This window comes from Cupressus sempervirens, chromosome 3, assembly GCF_028749045.1.
Source record: "Cupressus sempervirens isolate cs-2001-9-10 chromosome 3, ASM2874904v1, whole genome shotgun sequence".
NCBI classification, from domain to species: domain Eukaryota; kingdom Viridiplantae; phylum Streptophyta; class Pinopsida; order Cupressales; family Cupressaceae; genus Cupressus; species Cupressus sempervirens.
The window spans coordinates 1,040,920,825-1,040,941,384 of record NC_143120.1 but is presented as its reverse complement, the minus strand read 5'-3'; the positions used below and the strand labels follow the sequence as shown (position 1 = coordinate 1,040,941,384).

General features: G+C 34.8%; 1 protein-coding gene across 2 annotated transcripts in view; it reads right to left on the bottom strand.

The window, feature by feature from the left end:
- Positions 1-20,560, bottom strand: part of LOC149570284 (mitogen-activated protein kinase homolog MMK1-like) — a 42,726-nt gene that overhangs the window by 19,772 nt on the left and 2,394 nt on the right. For both annotated transcript variants that reach the window (XM_089822917.1, XM_089822916.1), the window contains exons 2-5: positions 18,200-18,329; positions 11,740-11,877; positions 10,493-10,825; positions 10,086-10,269 (exon numbers count right to left, since the gene is read on the bottom strand). In XM_089822917.1, the coding sequence (XP_089679043.1) occupies positions 10,086-10,269; positions 10,493-10,825; positions 11,740-11,877; positions 18,200-18,329 (785 nt within the window). The remainder of the gene's footprint in view (positions 1-10,085; positions 10,270-10,492; positions 10,826-11,739; positions 11,878-18,199; positions 18,330-20,560) is intronic.

Genomic DNA, 20,560 nt, shown 5'->3' with positions numbered 1-20,560 from the left:
CCCTCTAGTAATATTGTTCCTTATTAGGATTTTCCAAGGTTCATCTCCTTGCAAAGCTTTAGTTACCCACTTGACTGCCAATGCACACCCTTGCCATCTAAGATCCTTCAACCCCAACCCTCCTAGTTCTTTCCTTCTGACACACCACTCCCATTTCCCAACATGTTTCTTTTTCTTACCTCTACCATCTTCTGATCACCTTTTGTACATAGTTAATGTGGGCTTGATTGAAAAGCCGGGCTGATGAATAGTAAACAGTATAGGCAGCTAGGATCTTTTGGCATACCTATATTCTACCATCTAAGGATAGGTAATTGTTCTTCCACCTCTCCAACTTTCTTTCAATTTTGCCTTTTACCCAATTCCACATATCACTAAGGTTAGGGGAAACTAAGAAAGGTATGCCGAGATAACTAACAATGTAATTAGGCCCCCCACTAGGAGAAGCCAAATCTGCCATACCAGGGAGGGGTCTTATACCACCCAAGTTTAATGGATTTACTGATGGAAATCTTACTACCAAAGGCTTTACTGAAACTATCCAACTTCCCAACAAGGTATTCAACATTAACTTTTAAAAGTTCAATAAGCAATGCAATGCCATCAACAAACTATACATTCGAGTGTTCATATTTGTTGGGAAGCATAATACCCTTGACCTTAGGAGATGGGGAATAATCTCTGAGGATGTGGTGAAGGCAGTCAGCAGCTACGTCCACCAAACAACGAGTCCAATATTATTACTACCCAGTGATTACAAACAGAAGCAATTTTCACATCACACCTTATGAAATCGCTAACCCTAAGCCATTTTATATAAGTATTTTTACCGCTTTAGGGTTAAAATTAGTTACAACATGTCAGCCCAAAAATGTCGATAAAGTAGCCCCGAAACCCACCAAGGAATTATGGAGTACGTACAGTACTTCCCTGATCAGTCACCACAAACTAACAGGAAACTCATTGGATCCTGAACCATTAGCCTCAACTGCAGTAGTAGCATACTTCATAAGTGTAAATACCATTTTTGTAAAGAGCTCGGGGAAGCCAAGGTATTCCATCATCATCTTGATAAAATTCCACTCTAGTCTATCATATGCTTTTTCATTATCAATTAGGAACATGGCTGAGTTTTGTTCTGAACATTTGGCCCAATCCATGGCCTCCCAACAGGTGATTAGGTATTCCAATATGTACCTCCCTTCTACAAATCCTATTTGAGTATGACAAATAATCTTGGGTAACCCCATAGTTTAAAAAAAGGCAGTATATCACCTGACTCACGATATATCGCATAAAATAAAAGCTCAGGATATAATCGCGGTATTTTTCGGCAACGGTTTTTATCCAATATCGCTGCGACATTTTCCCGTATTCTCGCCGATAAAGTCAAAAAATGGTCAAAAATATCGTTGACAAAGTCTGAGAATCATCTTTTGCGTTTTAGGGTTTTACTAAATATTTAATAGCGGTTTTCGGCGACTATTTCGTCATTCAGACTGCCGCGAATATTTCTTCATTCACCAATTTATGCAGACTTCATTCAAAAGTGTATCATTTGTCTTCATTAGGTGGCATGTCAGCAACCGATTCTTCAAAGACAACTGCAACGACTTCTCCCACTCTCCCGACCAAACCAATTTGCATTAGTTTATTAATTTATTCAGTCCAAATACGTTTTAACGTAAATGTTTCGTATACCTTGTATTTTGTAATTTATAATATATTCATATATAGTAATATTAATGTAAATGTATCCCCTAATATAGTTTTGGAATCTTAGGAATTTAGAGTTCAATGTAAATATCTTTTAATAAGATTGTAATATAGAGGTTGGGAATAAATTTTAGAAATCTTAGTAAAATAAATGTAAATATAAATCGTGATTCTTATGCAAATGTGCTTAAATAAAATGATTTGTAAAATGAAAATATATTATTTAATACATTTACTAAAATATTTTAGTATCTTTGCAAATTATAGAAATTGTAAATGTTTTTATATTTGAAAATTATATGTAAAACAGTAAATATGTCACTAATTTAGTATTTAATAGGTTCATAATTTAGTATTTTAATACTATTGTACAATACTAATTTTATTTAATATAAGATAAATTAATTATCATTAGTATTTTGATTCATCAAATATATTTTATGTAGATGACAAATGTATTTACTAATTATATGTAAATAATATATAAATAAATAAATAACTAATTGATGTAAGAGAAAATAAAATATTAATAATGAATTTAACTCAAAACTGTTACAAGATTCAGGAATTGACAGATTAACGGATTTCCGGATGATTGATTGATTAATAGAGGAACAAATGTGTTCCTTATAAAGAATTACAAGGACGTCGTTTCTAAAAGAAACAACGTAGATTGAAAACGAAATTAGAAACAAAACTGAAGACAGAATAGGAAACATTCCTATCTAGACTGAAGATAAAAGAGACAGGATAGGAAACATTCCTATCTCGACTAAAAGACGGACTACAGACAAGTAAGTGACCATTATAGAAAGTATTTAACTAAGGAGATAATATCTTAATAAAGATAATTAAAGATATTATCTTAATACCCTCCCTTAATGGTCAACGTATGGATGTCGGAACATTCTGGGATAACTGAGACCCTCCCTGGATCTATAGAATGCTGAAACCAAGAAGCTTTGCACTCAAAATAGATTGCAATTACAAAATTTCGTTTTTGTGGAAAAAAGGGTAAAACTCATAATCTCACGCAACCTTGCGTATTACAAACAACATGAAATGATTTTCAAGGAGAAAATCAACAAACCCAGAAAAATAGAAACAAAGTCAGAAGGCGAAAAATGCAACTTCACCTTGATTAGGAAGCTCGACAACTTGTGTTGTTGGCTAGGAAGCATTTTGCCTTACTTGCGCAGCCAAACGTTTCCGGCACTCGAACTTCATATGGCCAAACTTGTGACAGTAATTACATTGTACATTTTGCTTTGTAGAGCCATCCAAGGATTGAGCACAAGGTTGATGCTGGAAAGGTTGAGAAGATTGATGGTTGTCGATGTTCTGTTGAAAGGATTTTGCAACAAATGCCTACTCTGAGGAGGTTGTAGAAGCACTACTGCCAAACTGTTGTTTCCATCAATCCTACTACAGAAGTTTGGTGCATAATTCTAGAAACTTCAGAGCAACATTAGTTGACGTAATGTTGAGTGTTTCTATGAAGTGCTCATAGGACAATGGTAGACTTTTCAAAGTGATGACTACGATATCCTCTTCCTCCATTTTTCGACCAATAGCTTCGAGCTAATCGTGGATGTCCTTAATCTTTGTCAAATGCTCTTGCAAGGACATACGTTCATCCATCATAATGGAGAACAACTGATTCTTCAGAAAGAATGCCCGACTCTTGTTTCATGCAGCTCCTTCAAATATTTTCAGATTTTTGCAGCTGACTTGCCGGAAGGAATCTGCGGTAGCTGATCATCGATAACAGGGAGCTTAAGAAGAATAACAGCCTCTCGATTGCGATCATCAAACTTGTCATGTTCTGCTTGGTCAGAGGTTGAACAAGTCTTTGTGCCTAGAACAAGCTCATCCAAACGACGATACTCATAGATGGTTAACATGCACTACTTCCAATGGCTATAATTGCGGCCATTGAATCGTAGATTGCCCTCCAACATCAGATTAGTCAAAGATGCCATTTCGAAGAATTTAGGTACAAACTTCAAGATTGAAATTCAACCGGCATGGATTTCAAGGCAAATTCCTAGCTGACCCATAAAAAATTGACAGGTACCTAGAGGAACTGATACAAAACCCAAAAAGAATCTAAAGTCGGATTTCAAATCCGTAGGCTTGAAAATCGAGGCATGAAAAACAAGGCACCCACAAAAATCTGATGAAGACCCATTTGAGATCTCGAAAAACCCACCAAGAATATGTGATCAGAAAATTTTTCTGAGCCAAAAAGTTATGGTTTCAAGAAAAAAATCAGGTCAGCAGCCATGGAGGTCAAAAACAACAGAAAAATGGTGGTTGCAAGCAGAAGAACTATCTGTATTTTTTCAGAATAGGGGCATCTTGACTGAGACAGTAGTTGGGAGACTAAAACATGCAGATTTTGTTCCTTAAAATAGTGAGTTACTGGTTGCGTGACTTCTCGAAACGATCTCAAAAAAAAGTGTTAGATAATAATCTGAACCAAAACCATGGATTCCACGTGTTTTGGTAGTTAGATACAAATGTGAGCCTCCAAATCGCGTGGGTGCAGGCTGAAGACACGAAAATGGAGACTGTAAAAAAAAACAGCAATCAAAATGTCTGAAAAAATGTGAGCAAAAAAATCGCGATTTTCAGATGTGATGAGGATGCGAGTTGCTGAAAAACAACCTCCAAATCTGCGATTTTCAGCAAACATTTCTTCTAAAAAAAATGAACACACGAATTCTTCACAAAAACGGAAAACCCTACTCGGGTTTTTGAGAAATCGGAGAAATAATTCCAAAAATTTTGAACCAAATAATTTCAAAAAGAAATTATAAAATTTTCGAAAAGATTTGAAGTATTAGCTCTGATACCATGTTACAAGAATCAAGAATTGGCAGATTAACGAGGTTCTAGATGATTGATTGATTAACAGAGGAACAAATGTGTTCCTTATAAAGAATTACAAAGACGTAAAGAAACAACGTAGACTGAAGACGAAATTAGAAACAAAATTGACGACAGGATAGGAAACATTTCTATATAGACTGAAAGATGGACTATAGGCAAGTAGTTGAGCATTATAGAAAGTAATTAACTAAGAAGATAATATCTTAATAAAGATATTAAAGATAATATCTTAATAAAGATATTCAAGATATTATCTTAATAAAAACCTTGATTAATATATGATGAAAATCTCAAATTAGTATATGTTCTATAAATTTGGTGTTATATGTTTGTGGTTTCTAAGAATATTTTTAGAAATTATATATTTTCAAATGTTCGATAAAAGTGCCAATTTATTGCCAAATTTTTTGTCGAGTTCTTGTCAATTCCAAGTTTTTCAAAATTTTTGGGTCAGCCAAGATATTGCTGATACCAAGTTTTTAAACTATAGGTAACACATCTTTAATTCTAAGGGCTAGAATCATGGTCAAGATTTAATAAGAGACATTTAAAAGAGTTATCAGCCTCCAGTTTTTTTATCAACATCCTGTCTCCATCTTTAGGGATAAGTTTGATTAAACCTTTGTTTACTATTGGTCCTAGAGTACCTTTATGCAAGGCTTGTTCATACATCCATTGTAGGTCTTGCCATATACAATCAATATGTTCCTTATAGAATTCCACTGGGATGCTATCCGGTCCAGAGGCCTTATAGTTGCTCATCAGCATGATTGCAGAGGTTATTTCCTCTTGATATAGGTAGGCATAGTTTGGCTCTATCTTCATCTTTAATTTTGTTTGGGATTAGTCTACAGATCTTTTTTCTCTCTCTTCTTTCATACCATCCCCAACATCTTCAGTAGTAAAAAGTTGAGCATAGTAATTGGCAAACGCCTTGAGGATATCCTCTTGAGTTGAGACTGTGGAGTTTCCTTCCAAGATCATATCAAACCTATCCCTTGCCTACTTTCATTTCAAAAGTTGAAAAAAGAATTTCGAGCCTGTCTCCGTGCTCTAACCTTGGCACCTTGAACTTTATAATTTTGGAAATTCCTTAGTGAGTTTCTAGTTTTCACTGGAGTGTCTAGGGCATTTGGGTTAAGGGGGTCCTTCTGAAGGATACTTTCTTTCCCCACAAGCTTTCCATTTAATGTGATCTCAACTCTCATGGCACCTTTTTCTCTTTTCTTACCCACTGTCTGGAACAATTTCCTCCAACTATCAACCATGGTGACCCACCTACTAGTGACATCTATCTGTTTAACCATGTATACATTATACCACCTAATAAAGAAGGCAGCTAAGGTAACTCATTTATCCTTAAGCAATGATGTGTTAAGGGCAAAGCTAGAGTTTTTTGCATTAGTCACTCTAGGTTGTTTGATCAGAAATATAGAAGCAATAATAGGGTGGTGATCAAAGAGAGTAAAGGGGTAGACCTGAATGCAAGCACCATCATCATTTCTATTGAATGAGAAGGTATCTTTTACTAACATAGAATCTATCAAGTCTACTATATATTCTTTTGGGTGCTTTTTGAAAGTTAGTCCATGTAAACCAAATGCCATTGTGCTCATTCCTATTCCCAACAAGGGGGTCAAAGAGTTTATACTTATTGACAAACCTATTCCAAAATAACTTTTCCACATTTTCCATTCAAATCTCTATCCACTTGATTTATCTTGCTGCCTCTCTACCATGTTGAAATCACCAGTCATAATCCAAAAGATCTCTTTTAACTAGCAAATCCAATTCCAAAGTTTGGCTCTGTTGTTGGATTCATTTGGGGCATAGATAGAGCAGACTCCAAATTCTTTACCTTGCATATTGATAGAAACCCACACAATTTTGTTGCAAAGGGGTATCCCCCAATCAACAATATATTTAGACCATCTGGGACTAACACAATGGCAGCCCCACCCTTCCCTTTAGGATGATTGGTTCCAAATACATTTCAGGGCTATATCCAATTGAAAGCCAGAGGCTTTGATTTCTTGTAGCAGAAGGAAGGCAATATCAGAATGAGCCCTGAGGAGCCTCTTGATAACATATTTCCTATCAAGAGTTTCTAAACCTCTAACATTCCAAGAGATAAATTTAGCATTCATTGGGAGTTAGGTTAGAATTCTTAGCTACTAAAGGATCAACATTCTTAAAGAAACTAGGGAGTCTGCATTTCTGAACTTTGCATGGTTTTGAGGCTGCAATAGAGTTGGAAGGTCTACCTCTCTTTTTGGAATATCCCTGCTTTGTCTCAAGTTTGGCATTATATTCCTTAGTAAGGTCCTCATTACTATTTGTGGAGCCTCTTCTTGGTTTCCTGGTCTTCTTCTTGGCTTTAAAAACATAATATGTATCTCCATCTTCCCCCATCCTCCTTAGTCTGAGTGCCACTCATCATGCCATTATCAGACTTGTCCACTACTCTACAATCCTCAAGTTCCAGAACTTGAATAATTGATGCTAATCTCCCTGGGGGAGGATGTTCACCATGATTGAGGGAGATATCATCAAAGGAAGAGGTTGGGATAACTACCACCTCAAAGTTATTCAACTTATCATCTACATCATACAAGCTTTTGATTGCCTCAAGGCTCTCACGGGTTTCCTCACAAGAGATCTTGAGAGGGAGAGAGTTTTTATCCACTACTATCTCATTATTCTCAATAGGATTACTCACAGGAGGAGGCCTGGGTTTACCAACTATAATGGCTTCCACCTCTTCTGGGGAGGAAGGACAAGAGGAAGTTGATCCCTATTTTCGAATTTATGACCTGATCTTTTCTTGATTTTTTCAAGCACAATCTGTTGTACATTCATTATTCGGTGCTTGGATACACAAGTAGATAAACCCAATGTAGAGGTGTCAGGTTTAGAAATTTCAATGCCTAGGGAGGCATCTATAGGAAGGGTAGTGGGGTCCTCTCTCAGGGCCTTAAAAGCTGCACATAGAGAATCAAGTTTTGCAATTAGACTTTCAGAAATAGGAGTAGGTTTGAGGATGAGGGAGGGCAAAGGAGCCTTATTCGAAATACTATCTGAATTGGCCTACTAGGCAGGCTTTTGAGATTGCCCCCGATTCTTCAGGATAGGGTAGTTTTTCCTAACACGTCCTTCCTTTCTACAGAGAAAGAAAGCATTAAGTCCACCAAGGAAGGTGATTGGATAGGAGTATTAATGATCACAAATGTCAAAAACAACTTCTTTAGGGAAATCCTTTCCTAGATCTATAGCAATGAGTATTTTGGCATCGGAGTGAGGAAGCAAGGAAGATGACTTATCGAATCTGATAACCTTGCCAAGGGGTTCGAGTGCTTGAGGGATAAGGTTCGACAAAAATGGAGGAAAATTGCCTACAAAGATCCAAGGGGGAGTGGAGAGTGCAGGGACCTCAACAATAACAGCCTTTGGCGACCAAGGAATGACCCTAAAAGTAGAAAAACCGATTCTCCAAAATTGTTTTTCCACAATATGTTTTTGGACATTAGGGTCATCAAAAAACATCAAGAAAAGCCCTTTCTGGATCATACAAAGGTAGGAAAAGTGAAAACTTGGTTTTTTGCTCCAATAATTGTGGAGCTAGTCATTAAGAAATGATCTCGAAGGATGCTTATCAGGGTCTTGCGTGCCTAAGAAAATGACGGTGTTGTGAAGTCTCAAAATCTCATCTTCAATGATAGATTGCATCTTAGAATTAGGAATGAGGATACAAGAAGTAGTAGATGGGTTCTTACCTGAATCTCGTTGTTGTCCACTGCCATTACCATCACCTTTCCTCTCTTGCTCGAACTTGGCTCCATTCGAGATGGTTCATTCCTCAGAGTCTGCACAATCATTTGTTTGCAAAAGCATTGCCCGTAACTGTTTTCGCCAATGGAGCAGTAGTGGTTTTCGTTTTTGTAGAAGCAAACGGTTGAATGAAGCTGGGAGATTTGGAGGTCATTGTAATAAATCCTCCACCACCCTTGCATTAGAGGTCGTAGGATGCTCGTGCGCTTGGAGGGTGACATAGCACCAAGTTGCAGAGCCCCCTCAAGTCTTAAAATTTTTTTATTGAATTGTAATCTTTTATGATATCTAATACATTTGTTTTTGGATAAGCTTTTCTTATTAATCAAGTTCAGTCAATTTTAAAGTTACACATTACAGATTATATTTATTTTAACATTTACTCGCAATATAGATTTTTGATTTCTTGAAATATGATTGCCAACATTCAATATCAAATTTCAAGAAGTAAAAAGTATAACATATTGATTTCCATTAGGTTTTCTTCTTTGCATTCATTAAAGTTTTGATTGACAATATACTGCATTAACATTTGTTGTAAGATCTTATTTGAAGATTTTCTGCAACATTGTTATACTCACAACTTTCTCATTTTTGATGTTCGATTTGCTAGAGATTTGGGAGTATTTTGGCTTCAAAATTATCATACCATCCCTAAAGTTTGCGTGTATTTGAAGTTGTGTATTGCTCTTGTGAAGCTTTTGGTTGGAAGAAGTTATGTGCTCCTTTTGTGAAGGTGTCGCATCCTTTTGTTGTGGAGCTTTGTGTTACTACAACAAAGCTATGCCACGTATCCATCCTATTTGCCTTGTTACTAACACTTGCATAACTTTCTTTTACTATTTGAGCTTTAGATATTTATTGGATTTAAATGGAATGTAATGATAGTAAAAGATAATTTAAAGTTTTTTAACATTTTGACTATTTGTTGTATTTGATGTGTGAATATTTGTAGCTTTATTTAAACAATTAAAATTGAAATATGAAACATGGTTTGTAATAAAGAGTTTATGATGACTTTCAGTAGAGGTTCATAGGTTTACATTCTTCAATCAGAACTCATCTAATCAGTTTTGACATTGTTGAGACATTTTGTATACATCATATCCCTAAGTATATCTGAATTCATTCATGTTTGGGTTTCCATGTTCTTTAACATATATCACTATCGGCGTACCCATAGCACCTCCTTTTAGTACAAGTGATAGTAATATTAAATAAAACTAGTATATAATCCACAGTAGTATACTGTATTTTCGTGACAAATGGCATGAATTGCCGTATGCAAAATAGGCATTGCACTTATGGGCTCCATATAGACAATTTTTTTGTCAATGGCTGTAACAGGAATTTTGCACTAGCCAAAATAGGCATTTCTTTATAAATCATATAGAAATATAGGCAATTAAGACATCGTGCATGTAGTAAGAGAGTTATGTCCTAGAATCACTTTATGATGGATTTCATATATATTCCTATTGAGATGTTAAATCTGAGATATTAATGTCTACTAATAATATAAAAATAGTAAACCAGAATAGGCACTGTTTGATACATACATAAACAAATTCTCCAGTAATTCTTTGGCAAACTAAATAAATGGGGAATTAGTGAATAGACTGCAAAAGAACATCTATGTTGTGTACCTGTGATCCTCTTTGTTGGATCAAATGTCAGCATTCTTTCACAAAGATCAATTGCCAGAGGATGTATATGTGGAAATTTTTCAGCAAATGACTGCCTTGGATGTTGATGCATTTGCCGAATAAATTTCCTAGCATTATCACTCCGAACAAACCCAAGATCAGCCTCAGTTGGTGTACCTATCAACTGTAAAAACACAATTTGTTTCTTAGAAAACCGATTATATTTATTTACTATCTTAGCCTTATCTTCTACTCCCTATGAATTTGCTCTCCAGAAACAGAATCTGAAATAGCAAATTAACAAAATATTCAAGCTTAACTACATCTCAAACACACAGAACCATCACAACTTGTCTGTGAAATTAAGTATCATTTAAATCGTGAATATAAGAAACCACAGTGCTTACCTCTGTTAACAAACGTAGCTGATGCACATGATCCCTTCCTGGAAGTAATGGTGTCTTATTCATTAATTCCATAAAAATACAACCTACAGACCACACATCAATTGCTGCAGTGTAATCGGATGAATTTAGTAGCAGTTCTGGTGCTCTATACCATCTTGTGACAACATATTCTGTCATAAAGTCAGTTTCAGAGGTAATACGGGCAAGACCAAAATCTCCTATCTTTAGATCACAGTTTGCATTCAGAAGAAGATTGCTGGGCTTCAAATCCCTATGAAGTACATTTGCAGAATGGATGTATTTTAATCCTCGCAAAATCTGATACAGGAAGTACTGCAAGAAAAAATACACACAAATATTAGTGCCTAATAAGCAATACAAGGGACTAAGCTTATCACCCACAGAAACATGACAATCTGAATTAACCAATAGACAAGTAATTGTGTGCTTTCCAATCAATTTTACATATTGAGAAAACTGAAAACACTTAATCTCAAGTGTTCAGCAGTACAAACTGGATCCATATTATTGAATCTTAATCAGTAATTTATATATTCCATATAAATCAAACCAAATTATATTATCTTAAACTAGAAAAATGTATGTTTAAAGCCAAAACATGTGACACAGCTTTGAGGGTTGTAATGCTTGATTTAGTCATTACATTGCCATAGTTCCCTACCAATCAATTGAAGACAAGGTTGTGGAGGTTTTAAGTCCCTAAAGACTGAAATCTCCACACACAGAAGATCATGGAAACCTGTATTTGACAGAGGTTGAAAGCTACTAAGCTTGTGGCATTGGCTGCATTTAGCTCGAGATATTTTGGCCATATAGAGTGCCTTTCTGCAGCATATCATGTTGGTAATAACTATAGTTCCAACTATGTCATGTTATGCACATAGATACGTACACACACCTACACAATTATTTTTACAATAAGAAACAATGTCCAGAGTTCATACATTCTTAAGATTGTATTTCCTTCTCTGTGATTTTATACCATTCATAATTCAATTCGAGCTTCATAATTCAATTCGAGCAGCATCTCCTAGAACTATTTAATTTTTAGCTTGATGCTAAGGGGAAGTACTACAAAAATATAATCACTTAATAATGGACATCCTTGTCAAAAATTTAAGTTTTTGTGTGCAGTGAACATAATTTAGAATCTAGAATAATGGACACACTTGTCAAAATTAAAGTTTTTGTGTGCAGTGAGCTTAATTTAGAAACTAGATGCACACCTGGCAATGCTCCTCTGATAAAGCTTGATTGGAACGGATAATTTGGTGGAGATCAGTATCCATCAGTTCAGATGCAATGTATACATCATTAAAAGATTCTCTCTGTGGAGGAGGTATTATATCTCTTATGGCAATAACCTGTTATACACAAATCATCGGCTTTCATCACTATGCTTCCAGTTTAGTTCATCCAAATAGAAGTCAATCAGAAACTATAGTATCAAAAATTTAAAAACATTGAAATTATGCAAGAATCCAAAAACAACAAACTTAACATAAAATATCCTAAGAAAAGTCATATCAAGAAGATTTCCTCGCCCACGGTCTAGTCACGATGCTGGATTATTAATTTGGTGTTATCCAGGTTGATATATTTCTATTGAATGACATGCATTTGCAGAGTCATTTTCCAAGGCATTGTTAACTTGATTATCCTTTTCAAATCAGTATGGCAAACATGGTTGCAAAATGCAAGGGTTACAGCAGGACTGGTCTCTTCCTCTATACACATTACAGAGATGTATGGCATACTTATCAGCTCTATAATAGAAACATCCAACATGACACTAGAAATATTAAAAACATTTTTTCTAGAGAGATCCAACATGATACCAGATTTCACTGTACAGGTCATAATCTTGTTTCCAAACGTAGCATTAATATTGTGATCATAAATTGATCACTACTGAAAGTGAAGATTACGCTGTGAAAATCAAGCAGATGATGCTATGACCAGATTTTTCAAAACTGATCATGGCATTCTAATCTGTATCTGTTGCAATCTTGTAATACAAATTTGGAACTACTGGAAATATGAATCGCAAGATAGAGAAAAGAAATCTGAAGCTTCAATGAAACTGCTGAAACTAGATTGATATTGCTAGGAAGAGATTTTTATGAAACTTAAACTGATAGAAACTAAAACTACTTGAAATCTGAAATTGATAGGTGGAGAAGCTCTAATTGAAGTTTGAAGGTCCAGTATAACAGAATTATGTGATCATTGAAAAAAAAAAAATTCGCTGCCAAAAATAATAAAAATTTGAAGCATTGGGATGAAAACAAGGCATAAAGTAAACCTTACATAAAATAGGAATAACAAAGATTGTGAAGATGAGACATTCTACTGGTACCATTGTCCTGAACTTCGATTTCTCAAGTTTTTAAGAAGCTTTTCGGTGTGAAACCAAATGTCCTTCACCAGTATGTAGAGGTGAGGCAATTAAACATTGTTATTGTACTTACTACTTGTCAAACATAAGATGTCAAAGATACTATGCAACCAAGCTCCTGCAGGCAGTAGTTGATAATCTTGTAGAGCCTTTAGTATAAGGTCCAAGTTTTTTTGCTGCCTTTCTTTTAAGAGATTTCTGCTTATGGTAATGCAACTTTACAAGAACCGTTATTTACCCAAAATCTGACTTTGGTGCTGATCCTGTTGAGATTCCATTGTAACTTGAGCCACATTCAAGTTGTGCTTTATTTGCTTCAAAATTGTTAATGAACCAGTTTGCCTTTCACAAATAAATACATAAACTGACTCAAAATGCCCAAGAGGAAAGACAAAGAGCACTAACAGTTGGAGAAGTTATCACTAAATGAATAACTTTCCTCTGGATAGAGAGGTACAGCTCCCTCTTAAAAGATTCACAACGAATAAAACACCGGATATGCTTTTCACCAGAAAGCAATAAAGGCATCGACATCTATCCATAACCATGAAAGTAGATGCTATAAGCTAATTTTAAATGAAGTAAATGGACAGAGTGAAGCCAAAAAGTAAAAAGAAGATATCTAGGACAACTTGAACATAATTCAATAATAAGGCACAACCTGAATTGAATTATTTATGTAGCTCATAACTATGAACAGACATTAATGTATAACTACAGAAGGTCAAAGTCTATTTGCAGTTGGAGAACAAACCTAAACACGTATGATAAGGACTATCCTCATTTTATTAATGTCTGTGTATCAGTTCAAAGGCTATACATTCAAATTTCATACTATGAGATTTTTCATTCTTTTCCTGTGTGGAACTCCCCCCTTTCACAAATCCAAAATTTCCTTATATACGTAACTCCCTCACTAAAATAACTGTTCATCTTCCTACAACAACCATTACAATTACATAATTAAGATTAATTTTCAATGTACAAGATCGTCTTCTATATGAATCATGTTGAGCAATTCTTCCATGTCCTCGAGGAATTCATCAACAACAGGGTCTCCTCTGTGATTCTTGAGCATTTCGCGAAGTTTTGCTCTATCTCTTTTCTCTTTGAGTTCAAAATTGTCGCTCTCATAGTGAGATCTTCAATTCCCATGCAGCTATGAAAAGGATGGAGATAATGTCAAGTTGCCATACTGGTTGAGGATCTTCATTCCAGAATTCGACATTTGCAGGTAGTCCCATTCTGAAGTTGAAATGAATGCCAGGGGTGGCAAGCACAAGGCATCTTGGACAAGGAGTGGACAAAGAATTAATATGAAAGATTAATTATTACATGTTCTCTTATGGGCATGCGTGTGACAACCTGGCAATGGAATTTTGGTGGCGTGAGAATTAAATGCATACCTTTTCACCAAAATAATACAATTCCATTCTAACATTTCAATTTCTTTGCTAGTAGTCATGTCAATAATCTTTAGCTATCCAGTTTAAATTAACTCCTGCACCATTCCCGGTTTCCTAGACTTAATTGCCTTGATAAACTTGTTGTTGGTTAATCGCTTCCTTCCACAAGCTTTGACCTGGAGGTCGTGAGTTGTGATCTTTTGGGAACCAGCAACTTGGCAGTAGGTCATGGGATTGGATCAAAGTAGAATCTTAGAAGTAGGCTCAAAACTTAAAAGTTTTAATAAAGGCCGACAACCTGGCAATTCTAACTTGGAGAACGTATTTGAGAATTTTTATTTGGGGAAAAAGTTTAGAAATTTACATTAGGGGTAATCAGAATTTAGCGGTAACAAAAATCTATTGATCTTCTTCAAGGTAATCAAGGATAGCTAGAACATGTGAATGTTCATTTAACCAATCAATTAAAAAGGAAGCATCATAACCCTAATGCCTTAAATACATGTCGCAATAGATGTGTGAAATGTTGTATTTTAGTGATCTTCCACCAAATACAAACATTTTTGGCTATCGGGTTTGCTGGTCTGCAGCATAATTTTTCAAGTCATTTCAGACTTCAGATATCTATCAACAATTCTAGTTTTTTAATCTGCTTGAGGGTGATAGAACTTATTTTAACTTGATCCCAGTATATTTGATGAGCTTCTTCCAAAAGTTATTTGCAAGGCATTGAAAGGCATTGCAATCTACATACATGCTCCATAAACAGTTCAGCAAATTGTGAAGCTTTATCAAATCCTGCAACATCCATAGATATTAAATGCTTTGCTTTCTACCACCCATGGTGGACCAACATCAAAGTACATGCTAATGGATTCCAAGTTTTGGCTGGGAACGAGCTAGAGTTGCAAGAAACCTAGACTTCTTACATTCTCTGTTTTATTCGGTTTACATCTTGTTTCGATCCTCTTTGAAAACAAGTGTTTTGTATGCTGCCTATGTCTTAAGGAAGCTATTGTCACCAGAACCAGTTGAGGTATCCTATAATTCTTTTACCTTTTGAAGATTGAATTAGGCACAATATATATTCAATTCCCATAAGAAATTATATCGCTTGAAAAGGTATATTCCTGTCCTTTAGCATCTTTTAGAATCTTTTGACAAAGTAATGGTCATTTCATCATTTGCATACTCAGTTAGCATTTTAGTTCTTTTTCATGTATCTCAGTTCCACAACTGATACTGCATGCAGCTTAAGTAGCCTTGATAAGGATCGGCAACAACATAATTTATTGCCTTTTATATTGAATTTCAGAATTAAAATCTTATCATTGGAAACGCTCACTCTTTAAAGACAATAATATTTCAGACTTCAATGATAAGCTTGTATAACAATAATAAGGTACTGTTCCAACAAACATAACTTGAATTTCTCTATGGCAAGCATAAATAATAACATTTTCTATCACATACACATCTACTCATCTAATTTTTTGATTTTAAAAGCAATATGTTGCTGGTTTCGCATGAGCATGGTCCATTAAAGTCTCTCCAGTAAGTCACCTTTTTGGGATTTGGCCAATCAAGGATAGTTCAAATCTTACCTAGATTCAACTTAACTCCCTGTGCTAATTTTATGCCTGCAATACACAAGCTGACTCTTCGCAAAGTCACATTCTGGTTCCTTTGTAAGTAAGGAATGTGAGCTCAGGACTTCTAAATTAGATTTAAATTCTTAAATAGTCCTAATTTTGTTTTGCTTCAAACGAGGATATCACTAAAAACAACAGAGACAAAATCTTTCTGCAATGGCATTTGAACAATCAGTTCATTGTACCTTGGACAGTAGGTGGGCGCTGGTTGGTCATGATGGCTTCTAAATACTGTCTTAAACTGGTCGCCTTATCTAATGATAACAAGATATCCAATCAATCTTTGTAAAAATTGATGCTTCACATAGCTCAGCTGCAGGTCATTGATACACTTAATGAAGAAATTTTCTTCATGATTATTGGTGACTAGATGTGAAATCAGTCTTGTCAACATTATTGCTTTGCATAGCTCAGCTATAGGTCATCTATGCATATAATGAGGAATTTTTCTTGATGAATTTCTATTTAATTCCCCATGATCAATACAGATACATAAGAAACCACCTTTCTTTAATAAAAATAAATGAGAGACCAAAAGGATTTTGTTGGGTATTATATGCCCTGTATATAATAACCATTTGATTATTTTATTAATTTCATCATTCACCACTACCTCCACTCATCTAAAGAAAGCTCAAAGTTTAGAGTATTGAAATACATGCAATCGTCACTATAGATTATTAAATAGCAATCCTTGTTCTTTTCTTCGTCAAATTTCTATAAAAGTAAAAATTATGTACTGTTGAGAAAGATCAGCTAATTGACTTCAACAAGATTGATTGAGATTCTAGGTGGACTGCAGATGATGATGTCCATAATGGTGGTACATGATTTCCTTAAGCAGTGCAAATATGATAGTGATGTGGTTGAACCAGTTAGGAGAGGCTCTTAATCAAGTGCTGCATCATCAAGACTTGCTGCCCTCTAGTGTAGCTCTCCTTGTAGTAACAAGGTTCCTTCACTACTTCTATATTTTCGGAACTTTGTACTTAGCTGGTAAGTTGACTTTATGCAAAGTAGATTGTAACTGAAATTTTCAAAAACAATTCGATCTTCTTATTATTCATGCACTATGAAGTATGCATTGTTCAATGCAATGTTACCAGTGATATTGACAAAAATAACAAAAACCTATGATCCAAAATTCATAGTCTAAAGTCTCAATTCTCAATTTTATATGTTCTCTATATCTCTATGCAATTGAAATGAAAAACAGCACACTTTTCTCCTGTTTTGCCATTTTCTTAACCCAAATTTATTAAAAAAAAAAAAAAAAATTCACTTCTTCTTTGTTGAGCTTTTCCTAACAGATTTTTGCTGCTGTGATTAATAATGTATAAATATTAAATATATGCATATACATAAACGTGTATAAATAGAAATGTGTATATATAATCAATTCATGGTCTATAGTCTAAACTCTCAGTTTTATTTGTTCTATATATCTCTATGCAATTGAAATACCTTTAAATTTTAAAAAGCTCTCAGTTTTCTTAACAGATTTTTGTCACTATGATAAAGTGTATAAATATATGCATATACTATATGTGTTTAAATAGAAATGTGTATATATAATCATGATTATAAATGTATATGTACATATATACATATATATTATATATGCTTGTATGCATACTTATAAGCACAAGTATATACTTGTATTCACATATGTCTATATATATTATATGCATAAGTCTTTTCATTGTTAATTACACACTCCATTCACATGATGTCTATGATAATGTTTGAAATGTGTTTCATAATGCTGGCATCTGACACCCTACTCCTGTCAGTCCACTATTCAAACTTTGAGTGCCCTCAAACAACCGCACCACCAGCAGATATGCAATGGTAGCCCAAGGCAGGAAATTCTTGTGGCCCAGATGTTTCCCCACTCTGTGATTAGATAAACCCAAATGTTTCACCTCTAAGTAGCACAAGGGTGTTCCATACGTAAATGAGTATCTTTGGTCTTAAAATATTTCTAGTAGAAATGCACACTAACAAAAAGACTCAAAATCAGACATTGAATGATTTCAAAAGGGTGAAACGCAATGCTCTGATTCGAGTGGATTTCCAACAAACAGAAAAAATGAACCATCAGCTGCAACAATTGGTTAAGTTCTCGAACCAAACCAGTCCACAAAAATAATCTACAAACAAATGACAAAAGAATAACGAAAATTGAAACATTGTATGTAATATGCTGCTCTTTGGGAGGAGTATCTACATTTTCATGATCCATATGTCGACACAACTTGATTTCTCGAAGAGTTCTCTTTGCATCAATGCGGTTGTCAAAGGCATTAGAAATCTTCTTGATGGCCACATGCTCGTTTGTTTTTGCATTCATCGCAGAGCTACATAGGCATACCAATACAGAGAAGAACCAGTTAGTTCCACTAGAAGAGCTATCTACACAAACAAGCAGACAAAACTAATAAGTTAATTTTGTTTGACGGGCAAGTCAGTTGTTTAGAGAGATGCACCCATTTCCTACATCCACAAAAATAATGCTAACGGCACACATAAATTATAAATGAAATGTAAGCAAACCTGAATATTTAAGAAAAAAGTTTAAATAGAGAGAAGGGTATACTGTTAGCATAGTATTGCAACCAGGTGTCTATATTTGCTAAAAAGAACAAAATAGGAGAGATCAATAGGTTAAAAGATATAGAGCACTAGGTCAAAAAACCATATACTATTAGAAATTCTAGATAATGATAGCAATATGAGAACATAAAAGAGAAATCGCACACAACATGAAATATTTGCGAGCCAAGATGCACTAATATTCATTGTTCTCAGAGCTACAATTATCCTTTAAGGTACATAAACACTGTACAATTCTCCTCTCCACATTATATGCCATAGTTTTCCCACCATTACAAGAATAATCCTCTCTATGTTTAGACTTCCCACTAATGATACAATGGAGGGGTAAATCACCTATCACATTATACACAAGCTATCCAATATAGATAACCAAGGGGTGTGTACCACATATTGGCATCTCCATCAACCTATATACATCATAATATCATCCAACCATCCATAATGCAAATGTGATTGATGTTACCCATCTATTGATCTTCTTTCTATTTCATTGTGCCACTTTGAGTTCATTCACCATTGTAGTAATTTCTATGTTACTTTCACAAAAAACAGTTGCTCCCTTGATGTGGACCCATGATAATTGTGTCTCTAATTCCATGTATGACGATAGCCATTCCTTCCATTCAATGCATATTGCTAGTGATTGTTCCTTTGGTTCCCTATGTGTTCATATGCATCTTGTTGCCTCTCACAAGGGTAGGGATGTCTTTATTAAGCACCATTTTTCTACTAATTTTAGAAACTTTTAGGATACATTTGCTTCTTCAATGTGATTTCCACTTGTTCTTTTTGCTCTTGAATGGAAAGGTCCTTCATCTTCTTCCTTTTCTTTTTCTGGTTCTTATATGCATTCTTCTTTAGATTTCTTAATTTGCTCTACTTTGACTTTGCTTTGGTCCACAGCATGTATAATAATCAACAAGGTTTCTTTACATGCGCTATATGTCAGTATCTACGTCAACCTATATATATTATACTATATCCCTAGGTACTTCACACACTGCCTGTTCAAAGCAGGCAGCCAAGAGTACTTTGTCTTCAAATACCTTTTTCCATAATTTGTTTTGAAGATATATTGTATTGACAAAAATCATTAAAAACTCAACCATAAACCCAACAATCGGGAAGATTTGAATCACCCCACATTTCAAGGCAATTTATACATTAATACACCTTGAATCCAAGAAAAAAAGGAGAGAATAACCTCACAACAATTTGATCTCCGGCAAGTAAAAAGTAAGACAATCAATATAATCTGAACCCAGACCATTAATGTTATTTGAATAGCAGCTTAAAGCTGTCATTGGACAAGGACTTCCCTTCTAAAGAGTCCAGAAATGAAGAATTAAACAACCCTAAGATTAAGGAAAAATATTAAATATATAGTTTGACAATGGCTGTAAGACTGCTGGGAAAGTTGGAAATATAACTCCAAACTCACACAAAATAGGTAATAAGTAAATATACCCTAAGGAAAACAAAGACGAGTAACATCGCATCAACTCCATCTCTAGCAATTCAAAATTAACAAAACAATATGATCTGGGCTCAATCCAATAATGTTGTTTGAAAATCAGCACGCAGCTATCATTAAACATGGATTAACCATCTAAAGAGTTCTAAAAAGTAGCAGCAAAAAATATATAGTTTGACTATGGCTGTAAGAATGTGCTAGGAAATTAAAAATGAAACCTCAAACTCAGACACAAACAATGAATATAATTGAGATTTCATTTCCACGATTGAACATTTACATAAAATCAAGATAAAATCAATCCTAGAAATCAGATAAAAAGAAAAAAAAACTGAAACTAACCGGACTGAAACTTCACCTCTGACAATTTTGGAATAACACTAGCAATTAAATGTTGCTTCAATCAGGTCAAAACCAACTGGGAAATAAAGTCGGTCATCAATATCTGACCAATTAGAGCAAGGTGCAGCAGGCTACTACTGGAAGTAAAGTTCATTA